Below are 14,762 nucleotides of genomic sequence, written 5' to 3'. Positions count from 1 at the left end.
GGCCGCGCGGGGGCCGAGCCCCGGGGCCGGCAGCCCGGCCGCTCTCGGGGCCTCGGGAGCGAGACCCGGGGAAGCGGAGCCTGCCCTGCCCGCTGTGGGGAGGGAACATCGTCCTGTCAGACCGTGAGGGCACGGGCGGGCCCGGAGCCCCGAAAGGTGTTGGTCTTTGTCTCCTCCAAGCAACAATAGCAGCTCCCGGGCCGGGCTGGGCTCGGGGCGGGCTGGGGAGATTCCCGGGTTTGGCTCTTTGCTTCTTGTCCCCGTGTCGGTAAGACGATCGATGTGCTTGTGCCTCTCGCTTCTTCACCAACTTTATCCCTTTATCCCCGGCCCCCCTCTGTCCTGTGGCTGGTTTCAGTGTGATCGGTAATCAGGGGGAATTCTGGCTGTGTTTCCCTCCCTGGTTCCTTGTGCTAAATTTACCGTGATCTAGTGAGTATTTCTGTTGGAACGTGGGAGACCCTGATAACGACAAAATACTTTCTGTGGTATCTGTCGGCTTTTAGCTTTTTTTTTCTACTTGGAGGCAGAAAATGACATGTGTGCTAGAAACTCATTGGCTTGTTTTCAGTGTTTTATCTTCACTGCACGTAAAAACTGTTGGTTTCCTGAGGTTAGGCTGGGTAATGCTTGCAGTGCTCAGTACAGCTTGCTGGAGAGACAGTCTTCCACCCGTTGTGTAGATATTAGTATACACATGTGTTAGTAATGGCCAAAGCATTTATTACAGAGATGTCTACGGTTATGTGACATTTTTATGGGCGGTGTGAGCAATTATTAAGAAGATGATCAAGCTCGGGTTGCAGAGGAGATGGCTCGTTTGTAGCGGGGAAGGTTCTTGATGTGACTCCTGAGACACTGGTGAGCCAGCAGTTACATGGCAGGAGAGAGCCTGGGAGATGTGTTCTTAAGCAAGATGGAATACATTTCTGTGCAGAAACGGATTATCTGTGTTTATGAGCATGGAGATCTAGAGAAAAGTTTGTGTGCTGGAGCCTGACATGTGGTAGGAATTTTACCCAAGCAGTTCTGTCTCTGACTGTTCATGGTGTTGTTCAGACTGATACGTGTTTTGCACCTTCCTTGGTTATTAGAGGAGGAAAATGGTTTCGGAGGCTGCACGGAGTGACCAAGTGTCTTAATGGTACAAGAGTACACAGGGGTCTGAGTGTGGCTGAGAGCCACAGCACTTGTGCCTCAGATCACAGACATGGAGAAGCCTGTATGCAGTTTGCAGGCAGGTGCTGACTGGGGCCTCCCCAGATCTTTTATTTCAGCATGGGACTGGACTGAGGGTACTTCTGGGTTCCTGGATGAACAACAACTGTTGATTCAAGTAGTCCCTCCAGCCTTTCTTTCACGGCCAAGAACTTGTGTTTTCTAGCAGCCCCCACATCAGCATGTGCCTGCTGTTGGCTATTTGACACTGTAGCTCTCAGATAAAAGCTGGAGGCAGTGCCAAAAGCGACAGGCTGGTCATTCATTCCTGAGATTAATTCCCTGCTAATAAGGCAAAGAGTTTCTCTGTATGTGCATGTTATGAAAATGTCCAGAATACTAAACAGGAAAACAATCTTTCTGGGGTTTGATTGAAGGCAGTAGTTGTATGAACAAAATGGAAGCATTTGTTTTGCCATTAAGTAGCTATGTACATTTCACGTGGGATTGCTGAAAAATAAATCAGATTTTGGGACTGCTTAGAAATTGCCATAGGTATATTATTTAGTCAACATTTATGGCTAGTTCCTTAATGTTGCTTGCGTATGAGAGTAAAAATCCACTCTGAGGATTGATGGAGGTACATCATCACTAGAGACTATTAAATGTTTCTTGACCTTAAAAATATTTTCTTACTGTTACAAGAACTGTACTGCTTCACATTCTGTAAGTTTTACTGGTTTCTGTTTTTTACTCTCAGGTCAGATATTACTTGTGTTTACTCTCAGCTCTGCTTGATGAATCATTCTCCAGAAAGTGGCTGTGAAATCTGTAATATGTATGCAGGAACATTAGAAAAATGTATTTTCACTGTAAAAATGGCAGAAATGTCTGGCATTCTGTGTACAAAATTACTTTGTAGAGTTTCTGCTAGGCTAAAAAAAGCTACCTTCTGTTTCTTGCTTTTTTTCTCTGTCACTGTAATTATTCAATTTGTTCTTTGACTTTATTCATTAATTATCTCTCCAGTGTCAATTTTCTTCTCTCTCTCTCTTTCCTTTTTCTTCCAGTTTTGGCTGTACTAACACCATTGTTGGTTTGCTACTCTTAAGAGTGTTACCTTCTCCCAGTATCTGTACTTGGCCATCAGACAGTATGAGGAGACTGGCTTTTCGAGGTGCTGGTTGTACTCTGGTAAATCTGGAAAATTATTGATTGTATGTGCATCATTCTCTCCATTCCTCTGCCTTAGGGTTTTGCTTTTCTTTATCCTACATGTTAATTATTCTCACCTTATTAATCTCATTTGTGTGCTTGAAATTAATTCTGTCTCTAACATGAATGCTCAAATATGATTATGCTGTGCTGCCACAGCCTGTGAATCAGTGGAATGCTTCCTGGAAGAAATTCCTTGATTTGGTTGAAAAATAGGTGTAGACTGGGGTAGATTAATCTATTCTGTCCTCAGCCTTTGAGACAGATACAAATAAAGATACTTTTCTGATGCTGCTACTGGCAGTTCGGAAAGAGCCAGCAACTTGTTCTGTAAATCACCATAGCTCTTGGATGGTGGTTATTCATTTGTCACTATGGACAAAAAAGGAGGTGGCTTTTTCTGCTTCTTGATGATGGAGCCATTCTTCCTACACCGAAATGGTAGTGATAGGTCATGCAGTGGTCCAGACCCTTTTGGGCTTGAATCTAAGACAAGGTATTCAAGTAGCGATTTGAATTTTTATTTGTAATTTGTTTCCTTTGTGTGGTTTTGGTTTGTGGGGTTTTTTTTGTTTTGTTTGTTTATTTGCTTGTTTTGTTTTGTTTGGTGGTTTGTTTATTTGTTTTGTTTTGTTTTGTTTTGTTTTGTTTTGTTTTGTTTTGTTTTGTTTTGTTTTGTTTTGTTTTGTTTTGTTTTGTTTTGTTTTGTTTTGTTTTGTTTTGTTTTGTTTTGTTTTGTTTTGTTTTGTTTTTTTAATGATGACATGGAAAGTCATGCCTTGACAGCAGAACTGAATTAATGTCTCTGTACAGCTTTTTCCTTTGAAACAGTAGCTCTTGCTTAGTTGTCATGCATGGGATGAGGTATCAAAATGTAGAGAGTTTAAGAGCATATCCTAGTAAGAGCTGCTTAATTTACCTTCAGCACTGTGAGCCCTAGGCTGCCTCACATGGCTGCTATTGGTGGCTGTAAAACTGTTGGACCATTTTCTTTTCCCTTTACTCTTGCCCGTTTTAAAAAAGCTGGTGTTTAGATGTATGGTTTAATGGAGTCAAGTATGTAACAAATGTATGTGATGCATCCTAAGCATTGCTAGCTTTATGGTTAGCTCTCAGCAGACAGTTTGGATGCCATGTCATGAGTTTAAGAACATTTCTCTTCATTATAGAAGAAGTTGGATTCCATGGGTTCCAAGAGGCGAAGAGCTACCTCTCCTTCCAGCAGCGTCAGCGGAGGAGACTTTGATGACAGCCACCACTCCACGAATGTACCAGGCCCAAGCAGAAAGAGGAGGAGACTTTCCAATCTCCCAACTGTAGATCCTGTTAGTACTTTATTATGCACACCTTTTTTCTTGAGGACACTGTACCCCTGTCTGGGAAGTGCTGGATTGTAAAATGGATGATGATAAGTATCACATATGCGGCGGCCCTGAATCTGTCGCTGCCTTGGCTAAGCTTTGTTTAGGATCTCATTCAGCTTTGGCTTGTTCTTGTCTCCCCAGTTTCACCTTTTCCTTTCCATTTTCCTTTTTTGCTGCTTTTCTTTTTTTTGCTGATGGTTTTAACAGATGGAAAGATGTTGGAGAAGGAGCTGAAATCATAATGTGCAGAAGCTGAGAGTGGTGCCTGAATAGCAAATGCAGAAAGAAGTGGGGAAAGGCACAGGCAGTGATTGCTGAAGTGCACAATGTCTCTGTTATGCCTCTGAGTTAGCAGTCTAATTTTAAATAATTGCAGGGCAGCAGAACCCCTGTCGTTGTTCTAGATGTCTATAACTTGGAGAGAATTGTACTGAATTAATTTCCATTTTGGGTGTTTTGCATAGAATTGGCACTGAAAAAAAGCTCCCCATGTTCAAAAAAGAAATTAAAATTCTGCAGTACCTGGTGTACTTGTCAGCTATGATACTGATGTGTGAGATACTCCAGTTTCTTAATACTTCTTCCTTAGGGCATTCTGTGGATTGGCAGCTTGTCTTTCCCATTCATTGTAAGCAGACTTTGATTTGTTACATCCTTAAAATTTTCTCCTTTTTCACGACTCTGTTGTGCTTGCATTTTAGATTGCTGTATGCCATGAACTTTACAACACCATCAGAGATTACAAAGATGAACAGGGCAGGCTCCTTTGTGAGCTTTTCATTAGGGCACCGAAGAGAAGGTAAGTTCTGGTTAAGCCTGGAACCTGAGATTTAATCAGAGAATATGTGGATATTGAAGAATACTTCAGCATTAATAGCTGTGAAGAATCAAAGCTAAATTTGTCATAGTGTCACCAGTGTTTGTATTTGATGTGATTTTTCAATGCTAACATTGGTGCCCTTTTTCAGTCAAAAAGAGAATACACTGAAGTAATTTAAAACATTTCTTGTGACACCTGCCTAAAACACCTGTACCTTTGACTAAAGAATATTCCACGTAAGTGGTGGAATTTAATACTAAGGGCAAATCTTGGGAAGATTAATAGAAGCAGGCCTTGAAAATGCAGTAGATAAAGGAAGAGACTGAATTTGTTTTTAAACTCATAAAATTGAGAATGATAACAGAATATGTAATAAAGTAAGGCTACTACTAATAGTCCACTGCCCAGATCTTCTGGCTGTAACAAAATGGTATTGAAAATTTCTTTGTTTTTTTTTTTAGTCACAGACATGTACAAACTTGAGTGCTGTGGTTTTGGTTTTACTGCTGAGAATATAATGCTATTTTTGTCATTGCAACAGAAATCAGCCAGATTATTATGAAGTGGTTTCTCAGCCAATTGATTTAATGAAAATCCAGCAAAAGCTGAAGATGGAGGAATATGATGATGTGAATGTACTGACTGCTGATTTTCAGCTTCTCTTCAACAACGCAAAGGCTTACTATAAGGTGAGGAAACTGCACGTGAAGGTTCAAATTAGCTGTAGAAGTGGTAGAGATATGTTCAAATCCTTCCTTAGTTTGGCCAAAAAACTTTTCAGTTTTCAGCCTTTACTAGTAGTAAGAGAACAGCACACACTACAGTTATTTGCATAAATTTCTGTAATGTTGACTGTACCTTTGTAAGATGTCCTACTATAACAATTCTTCTGTGGAAAACTGTAAAATATGGGGGTGATCTTCATGTAGTTTTCTAAGAGAGTTAGAAATGAAAAATAGAGATGCAAATGGAGAAAAATACTCTCCTATCAAAGCCTTCCCATGCTACAACATATTCTATGTAACCTTTTGAAATAGAAAAATATTTTTTTCTTAAAAGGAAGAATTTGTAAAAACCAGCAAGCATACTGTAGGAGTATTGGATCTTTCTCTTCCACTGGTCACTTAATAAAATGAAAAAAGGCACATTGATTGTCATAGTCAGTGATGACAGATTTTGTATGACAGTGTGTTTAATCAAGGGTGCAACCCCCATATCCCTTCCCCCAAACTGGATGTGTGTTTTGTTTTAGATATTAATGGGTTTTATTGCAGTTGCCATAAGGAATTGGAAAGAAGTTGGGTTAATCTTGTTTAATGGAAGACTGTTAAATACATAGAACAATGGAATTGTATGTAGAGACTGAAATGATTCAGCACATTTAAAACTGCTAATACTACCTTTCATGTATCTTTCACTTTGGAAATGATCCAGAAGACTGCTTTCTGAATAACCTAACCACTGTAACCAGGTGACATTCAGAAAAGCAGTGTTTATTTTGTGTGTGTTTGCTTGTATGTGTAACTTTTTGCAAAACAATCAGATTTATGGATGAATGCATTTGCACATTCTGGTTACAGTAGAAAAAGTACAAAGATTTCGAAATTCATCATGTACTCCTGAAGTTTTGCTAGGCCCTCCTGCATTAATGTTGGCTTTTTTATAGTTTCTACATGAGAGAAAAGGACTTCATGGCAGGAAAGAATGGTGAGAATTTTACAGAATATGTGCTGCCTTTACCAAACAGTGGACTCAGAGTTATGCCTATATTGTAAAAATCTTGCATATAGAGTAGAAATAAGTAGCTATCTCTTCTAGGATGAAGAAATGTTGACATTTCCAGAGAAACAGGGATTTGTGAGCTGGACATAAAAACATAACCTCTTCCTTTTCATCTTTTACCTTCCCCGGGCAGTTCCAGTGATGCAGATGAAACAGGGATGGCTGATTCATTGTCAGGGTCTTTATTGCAGCAGGTGCTTTATTGGCAATGCTAGATTAGAATGGAGTTTTGTTTTTTTACTATTTTGGTTCAAGTCTTACACATCTGAGCATCTTGCATTCATACAGAAGGAAGCAGACCAGTGGAGCAGAATACCCTTTAACTCTGTTACTCATAATTAACATCTGGGTTAATGCCTTGAGAATATTTAAGCCTAATAAGGTGAGCTTAGGAATAGTTCTCCCATTGGTTTCTCATTTGTATTACAAGCTGTCAGAGGTTGAGAGACTGAAGTAAGAGGAGCACAAACAGCAGCAATAAGGTGACGTATCTGCAGGAATACCTGAAATAGAGTTAAGTGGCAGAGGAAAGGGAAAGAAAAATACCTAAGATTTATTGACATTCATCTTCTGTTTAATTTAATTTTCAAGTGCCACACAATGACAGCAGTGACTTAAATCACATTTCTGGCATAGTGATATTTAGACTATTTTAAATATCAGGAGTGTTATGCTGCAACAGAATTATTTTTCCATATTCATCTAATAGGCTTGTCCAAGCCTCAACTCAGGTAATTTTATTGCTCAGTTTTCTGAAAGACTTAAACGCTTTGGAGTGATAGAGGTTATATTTTCTAGTACTCATTGCAATTCTTAACACTTCTGATGAAAAACAATTGAATGGGAAATTTCCCAGGTTTTCTATTATTTGTTTAATACATTTAATGCCTTTCAACTAATAATTTTTAAATTTCCTTTCAGGTGATGATCTGAATTTTTAGTAGGATGTTTGATTTGTTTTTGCAGCCTGACTCTCCTGAATATAAAGCTGCCTGCAAATTATGGGAGTTGTATTTGCGCACAAAAAATGAATTTGTTCAAAAAGGTGATGCTGAGGAGGAAGATGAAGATGAGGAAGGACATGACAATCAAGGCACAAATTCTGAATTAGTAAGTTGAAGGAAGCTGTGGCTGTGTATGTCATCTGATTGTGAGAGGAAGATTGGCTTCCGTGTGTGAAAAAGCATAACATCTTTTAATAGATAAATGATGTCCCAAAAGGTGTTTCATATCCAAGTTTATATATGAGGCACAGAATCTTGCTACAATTCATTAATAACTTGACAGCACTTATGTGTGTTTCACTTTTGCCTAGCAAAAAAAATGTGACGAGTTTTTCCAATACGGAAAAAATGTGGTTCTGGTTTAGTGGAAATTCGTAGGATGTGCACTTGGTACAGCACTGGGATTTGATACAAGCAAGCTTGGTGTCTCACAACATTGTTTTCCAGCACGTGTCCCATTCAGTTAGTGCAGCTGTCCCTGGAGCGTTCTATAAGCCAGATACAATGATACAAAGTTAGGGCTTGTCTGCTTTTTGTGATCCTGGGATGCATGTTTTCATTAATGTTGGCAACCAAGTCTATTCTAAGAATATTTGGTGTATGTCTGGCAGTGTGCAGTGTAAATGTGAAATTGAAGTTTTCTCATGTGTTTTTCCTAAATGCATAAACTATGTTGTTTTCAAAAGTAGCATCTGTGTTTTACAGCTGATTTGTGTCTTTGAAAAGTACATTCATGTATTTCAGTGCAACTTGAAGCACTCCACTGTGGCTGCTGTTAAAACTTCTTGTGATTTCATTTCTTGTATTAGTCATCTCCAGGTTACCTGAAAGAAATTCTTGAACAGCTTCTTGAAGCTGTAGTTGTTGCCACAAACCCGTCAGGACGTCTCATAAGTGAACTGTTTCAGAAACTTCCTTCGAAAGTGGTGGGTATTTTAATAATATTGATTGTGTTTTAAGTTGGAAACCTGGATATTTTTATAACTGATGTGATACACTATGATGGGCACACTCAGGATGCAGTTCTTTGTTGCTGTCCTATCACTGGCAAACTCCAGCTGTTTTTAGAGTTTTCCTCCCTTCTTTGTTCCTCCCCACTTGTTCCCAGCCCTTCATTGCAGATTGGGGTTTGCCCTTTCCTGCCAGTTTAGTTAATTGGGATTTTTTTTGGTGCAAAGTTTTTAATATTTTAAAATTTGATTTCATGGTTCTGTTTCAGGGTGTGGTGTTAGAAGCTTAACAAAACAAATACTCTGAAAGACCATCACCACATATTTGGTGTTCAGACAGAACTGTTCTTGTATGTCTGTGTATTGATGAGTTATAATTCCTTGTAACTGTCTTATGATCTAGCTTGCCCAAATTGAAGCCTAGTGCTGTGTTTATGAAGCTTGAACTGTTCTTATCTGCAATTCATCTAATAGCTTTGTGAGTATTTATAGTAATACATAAATTATTTTTGTTTTCCAGCAATATCCAGATTATTATGCAATAATAAAGGAGCCCATAGATCTTAAAACTATTGCCCAAAGGATACAGGTACAGTATGAGCATATTAATATGTCAGAGTACAGACTTATTTAACAGTAGGCAATCTAAATTGTTAGAAGCTGAAGTTTATGGTGGTAGAAAAGGCAGCGTGTTTTCCCCTGCTATTTAAAAATCTGAATGGTATGCTGATTTAATGTTCTGTCCTGTGATAATGCTGCAGAAGTAGCTGTGTTGAAGATGAAGCATCATAAACTGTATCGTGCTGGCACTGAGCCTGAATATCTAGAGTTTCTTGATGTTTAATGGTTTAAAGCAGTTTCTTGGCAAGTACTGCTGATGTAAAACATTCAAGTATTGAGGCTTGGTTGTACATTATCATCACCTGCTTTTGTCCTAGTGCTATAAATAGGTGTTTTGTACTGATGCGTTTTTCATCTTCTCCAGTAATTTGAAATATTGTTCTGTGATTGTAGCATTTTGTATAATAGTGAGGGATAGCACAAAGACAATTGAACTAGAGAATAAAGGCAAAATAACATTTTGTTAGAACCTTTCAAAATTAGGATAATCTAGTGCATTAAGTATTTTCTCAGTCTTTCCATTAGCATTCATAAGGTTATAGTGACTTAGACCTTGTATTTTTTATGTCTTCCAGATACTTATATGCTCTTTTAATAAATATGTTCCTGTTTTTCTGTAAATACTCCTCTTTTTCTATGTTAATTCCCTTTGCTTTACACTGTTGACTTAGTTTTCATGTTATCTGAAGCACTTTAGCCAGTTGTCTTTTTTGTCATACAGAATGGAACATACAAAAGCATTCATGCAATGGCCAAGGATATAGATCTTCTGGCAAAAAATGCCAAAACATACAATGAGCCTGGATCACAAGTGTTCAAGGTTAGTTTCAGTTGTTTGTCGTTGAGCTGAGCTCAGATTTTCTTTACTGCTTTCTGTGCTGATTTATCCATAAGTGAATCTTTACCGTAAGGTCTTAAAGAGTATGTTTGCATTAAAAAAAACAACAAACCTGTTAGTGGCATTTCTTTTATATCACTTACAGTATAATTGGTATGTATGTAATTTTTTTTCCTTGTTCAATATGATTTTTTCCAATTAAATTTTATCTTGGGTTACGAGTTACGTGGCTTCTTTGGAGGAGTGGGAGATTCTTGTACTAGTGATTGAGATTAAAATGTCTGAAACTACAAGTTCAAGGGATAGAGGTAGTAGTTGGCTGTTATCTCTTTCCAGATTGCAGGAACTGGTCATGGTTTTCATCATAAGCTTGAAGCCTTGAGTCATGCTTTTTATGTAGTTTTGAAGATCCTTTTCTTTTTAGCCATGTTTTTGTGACAAAATTGCACTTCCTGTCTTTTTTGTACTTAGATCGCCAGCATTTTGTGTACAAATTATCACATTGCTATTTCCTTGCAGTCTGGAAATATGAGAATTTCAGTGGTGAAGTACTCCTTCATGTGCTTGGTTTTTAAGGGCTTTGTTGTGAGACTTCTATGTGTATAATGTTATTGTGGTTCTTGGACTTTGCTGATTGCACTTGTGTTTGGATTGTGGTTTCAGTTCCTAGTCATATTACTCACTCTTGTAACCTCACTCAAAACTTGTAATCTCTATTTTGTGAACTGTTACTCTGAGTATCGACTAGAATGAGAGACAGCAAGCATTGTAAAGCTCAGTAATAGTAGTAACTTATTGATGGCGAAGGCACAGAAGCTCGTTTGCCTTTTTAGTTTGAAGTAGCATTCATCTATATTTGCAAATTGTAGTTTTATTATTTTTTTAAAGGGTATGACAGAAAATGAAGTCAAAGCTGCTCAGCCATTGTGCTCAGCTATTACAGCCCACTGTGCATGTATTTCAGCCAGACTATTCAATACTTCATTTCTCATGTAAAATTGTTTTATATTTAAGGGTAAAAACCACTTAATTTTTGTTGTAGAGTTTTAGATAGATGGATATACTTGACTGTAACGTTCTTCACTTTCAACATTAAATGAAACAATTCTTTTAATTGACAGGATGCAAATGCGATTAAAAAAATATTTAATATGAAAAAGGCTGAAATTGAACACAGTGAGTTGGCCAAGTCAAGTCTCCGAATCAGGTACTGCAAATAGAGTTATTTTTACAGTCTCATATAAAAATCTGTGTACACATTTCCCTAATTTTGCTGTGGAGAATATAGTGGGAAATAATTGCTTGAAAACTCAGTTTATTGTTGTTTTAAAAGTAATTTTGAAGGAAACTTTTTATTGAAATATTTCTGTAGTGGAATATTTCTGTGATGTACTCGATTATGAAAAACAGCATCAGTGGATCTTTTATACCTTAAGCTATAGCCAACTGTCACCACACAGTTTATAAGTTAGTAACAGAAACAGAATAGTGAGGAACGAGATGCTTTCTTGTGCTTCGCTTTACGAAAAATGCTGGATATTCTTGAACCTTGTTAGGAGCTGAGAAGTAAGAGCTCACAGTTAATTAGGCAGGAACAGAAACATAGGACAAGAACTCAGACAAAACATGCTTAGGGGAAGTCTACTTTATATACACTTTTGTTTGAAAACCAATTTCTAGCTGTGAAAAGAGACACAGAATGCTGAAGATCTGGACTTATTACTCGGTGAAGCGCAGGCTTGGTCTTGAGCAGGCAGGTTTAAAACACTGTTAACTGCCTCTCTTTGTTTCATGGAATGATTTTATTTAAGAAACAGCATTTTCCTCTTGTGAAAATGCATAGTGTACAGAGAAGTGATGCAGTAATTTTAGATGTTTCTTAACTGAAATGCATTTAGATTTCTTCTATAAAATCTTTGCTTATGAGTGACACTCAGAAGTAGATTTAGATATTACTTACTGGAATGAGCCAGTAAATTTAGCAAAAGAAAATACAGCAATGTTTTGCAAGTCATCCAGGGAGTTAGCAAACTCTTTACAAGGTGGACTTTTTCATGTATTGGAACTGTTTACTGGTGTTTGATGCTGGAAAAGAACTGTTTTTGTTTCCTGCCAAGGTTTGCATGGTACAACTGAAACCACTAGCACTGCCTTACTTTACTGAAAGGCAGTTTAGATTTGTTTTATTGTCTAAAAAATGTGTAGATGGTGTCAGTATTAAAAGTATTGCCTAGGATTGTTAGAAGTGAAAGAACTGGAAGTTACTTGGTTGGTTTTTACTACTCGATGCTTTGAGATGTTCAACCTATATAGTGGTTTTTCATTTGTTCAATGTTAGCACGTTTCCCGTGTTTGGGTGAATCATCATTGGAGCATATAAAAACATCAAACTAGAAATGCTGACACAGTTTAATAATTTTCCTTCTCAAAAAGTATCTGTAGTGCCAGAAGACCCTGATTGTATAGGCACTGAATGTACATATGTGTCTCCTTTGCAGTAACTAGAATTACATATTGGCATAGAGGTTTTCTATTTAAATTGTGATTTTATTTTTCTCACTGTGTAGGCCATTGGTGAAGCTCAGGATGTCACATGTGTGTCGTGTTTAGTTTTCAGGCTTAACTGTTTTTCTTCAAAATAAAACTTTTTGCATAAGAAGGGATGACAGATAAATCACATTGGTATTTGTTAGTTGAATTCCTCTCTTGCACTGCCAACCTGTTTCCATTTCTCAGTTACCTTTTTCTAGATGTTCTCTTATGTATTTTGTTCTCAATAGACCTGCAAATCCTGAAGTAATCTGAATGTCAGCATACTTGACATCTTCCTTTTTTGTTACTCTAACTTGGAAAAAAATATGAAAAAGTTACAATTCCTGAAGCAGGCTACAATAATATAATGAAATATGAAAACCAAACCTGTCTCTCACTGTTCTGCATTTCACTGGTTGCTTTTTTAGTTGAACCATTATACTTTCTTTGTTTCTTTCTGCTGAATCTGCATCACAGAATCATTATTTCTTATTTAAATTCCTAACTGCATAATTGTCTCAAAGGGGGATCTCCTTTATCTATTGCTGATTTTGGTAAAATACCCCCAGAAGTTCACCTAAAATTAATTTACTATCTTTTCCTTCTGAATTTTCATGTAGTTTTCTTTGTCATTGATGGATCAGCCTCAAATTAATCATAACACTACTAACCTAAGGTCTGCAGACAAATTGCCTCTGTGTCAAAACCCATGCTTTTCTATTGCACAATTCATTGTATCCTTTGCCATACTAAATTCCTCTTTCTTTGTGGATTTAACTGTCCTCCCTTAACTAAAGTGACAAAATAAAATTGCTTGACAACATGCACTGGACAGTGATTTGGTTAAGTATTGATGAGACATGATTGGATCTGTGTGATCGGCTTTATCTGGATGCCAAGGAGCATTCTGCTGGGTGCTTGCACTGCTGTGATAGGCTGAGCTGTGTGTATAGCTATTAATCCTCAATCTAAATGTTACCTTCCTCTGACTTTATAAACAAAATCAATATTAATGCTGGGGCACTAAATGTATCTTAGTATTACTTTACTTTTGGCTTTAAAACATTTTATGTCTGTTTCTGAACCTTTTGGCTGATCTATCAAAGTGATTCTGTAAAAAGCTTTATCCGTACTGCGTCTCTTCTTGGGTCTAAGGTGGGCCTCTTTTTTTCCCCTTTCCTTGGCTTGTCTCTTCTGCCTTAAGGACTCCATCAAATTTGACTGCTTCCAAGCTGACAGGTCCTTCCTCACAGGGTAAAGGCAGTGTTGGTGATGAGAGAAATTCTTCTAACAAATACTATCGGTAAGTGAAGTGTGCACTTGGAAGAAGAGCTGGGTCCTCATCATATGGATAGACTAAAATTTGGGTTGGTTTGGATTTTGTTGTTGTTCTTTTTTTAGTTGAGAGTTCTCTTTAATATTGACTCAAATACTTTTGAGATTCAAATGTATTTCAGTCAAATATCTATTAAGTATAATTTAATAAGTTACTTTGCCATAATTACTCTTCCATGTTTGATTTTTATATTTAACATTTCAAAACACCTGTCGTGAAATACTCTGTATGCAATTATTTCCTTAGAAATGTTCTGAAGAACAACATGTTAAGCTTCGTTACAAGATAAAGCAGGTGCAAAAACCCATGAAAATCTGTTGTAAACCTAGAAAGGTGGTATTTGGAGACTAAAAAGACTAAGTAGGATTAAATAATTAGGAGATGGATGGTGGAAACCAGTGGAGCCTGTATAAAGGAAATATTGCATTTGGGATTCATTTATGCCAAACTCACTGAGAAGGCTGGACTACTGGAGACTTTCTGGTTTGTTCTTTCAGTCATCAGTTGAGAATTTTGGTACCTAGTAGAGGTCATATGTCTACGGTCTTTGGGTTACTGTTTGAAAATAGTACTCCTGGCTAGTTCCCAGCATGTATACTCTGCAGCCATGGATTAAGACAGCAGCTGCAAGGATCTTCTGCAGATTGAGCGTTTTATACAGAGTTGGTGTCATTTTCAACAACCCATCTGGTTTTTCCCAGTCTTCATTTTGCTCCCACAGGGCAAGGCTGAGTGCATTCCTGGAGGTGCCTAATGACCTGACCTAGTTAAAAAGCAAAGATTGTCAGGCCTAGCCTGCGGTGTAGGTATGAAATGCTGTGCCCCAGCTTTGGGACAAAAGGCAGGAAGAGAGGGTTGCTGAAGAAGTCTCTTAGTGAGATCACAGTGTGGATGCTGATTTAATCCACCTAGAAAGCAGAGGAGGTTGCTTCACATATAGGGACTCTGTGTGGTCAGAATGCCTGATGTGGAGATGGGATATGGGAGGAAGTAGCTTATAAAGCTTATAGTGTGCTGAATTCCTTCAGGTAGACAAATCCCTATAAAACATGATCAAATAACAAAGTTATTAATTGGGAAGGACTTGTAATTGACCCCCTTCTCCCCCCAAAATTGAAATATCCAGGTATTGAAAACAGGAC

The 14,762-nt window shown here is 37.8% G+C and overlaps 2 protein-coding genes across 3 annotated transcripts in view; one reads left to right on the top strand and one right to left on the bottom strand.

Moving 5' to 3' along the window:
• GNL3 (guanine nucleotide binding protein-like 3 (nucleolar)) overlaps positions 1 to 1,047 on the bottom strand; it is a 10,356-nt gene extending 9,309 nt beyond the window's left edge. Inside the window, exon 1 of the mRNA XM_009995842.1 lies at positions 1,020 to 1,047. Within this exon, the coding sequence (XP_009994144.1) occupies positions 1,020 to 1,047 (28 nt within the window). The remainder of the gene's footprint in view (positions 1 to 1,019) is intronic.
• Positions 1,048 to 3,557: 2,510 nt separating this feature from the next.
• Positions 3,558 to 14,762, top strand: part of PBRM1 (polybromo 1) — a 51,674-nt gene continuing 40,469 nt past the window's right edge. The window contains exons 1-9 of one of the 2 annotated variants that reach the window (XM_009995812.1): positions 3,558 to 3,698; positions 4,439 to 4,536; positions 5,099 to 5,246; positions 7,306 to 7,449; positions 8,153 to 8,269; positions 8,814 to 8,882; positions 9,636 to 9,734; positions 10,874 to 10,959; positions 13,489 to 13,587. In XM_009995812.1, coding sequence (XP_009994114.1) covers positions 3,558 to 3,698; positions 4,439 to 4,536; positions 5,099 to 5,246; positions 7,306 to 7,449; positions 8,153 to 8,269; positions 8,814 to 8,882; positions 9,636 to 9,734; positions 10,874 to 10,959; positions 13,489 to 13,587 — 1,001 coding nt within the window. The remainder of the gene's footprint in view (positions 3,699 to 4,438; positions 4,537 to 5,098; positions 5,247 to 7,305; positions 7,450 to 8,152; positions 8,270 to 8,813; positions 8,883 to 9,635; positions 9,735 to 10,873; positions 10,960 to 13,488; positions 13,588 to 14,762) is intronic. The other variant, XM_009995811.1, reaches the window with a different exon arrangement.

This window comes from Chaetura pelagica, unplaced genomic scaffold (genome assembly GCF_000747805.2).
Source record: "Chaetura pelagica isolate M959 unplaced genomic scaffold, ChaPel_1.0 scaffold114, whole genome shotgun sequence".
In the NCBI taxonomy this organism is placed as follows: domain Eukaryota; kingdom Metazoa; phylum Chordata; class Aves; order Apodiformes; family Apodidae; genus Chaetura; species Chaetura pelagica.
Note: the sequence above shows the minus strand (reverse complement) of the source record. Positions and strands in the feature narration are given on the sequence as shown.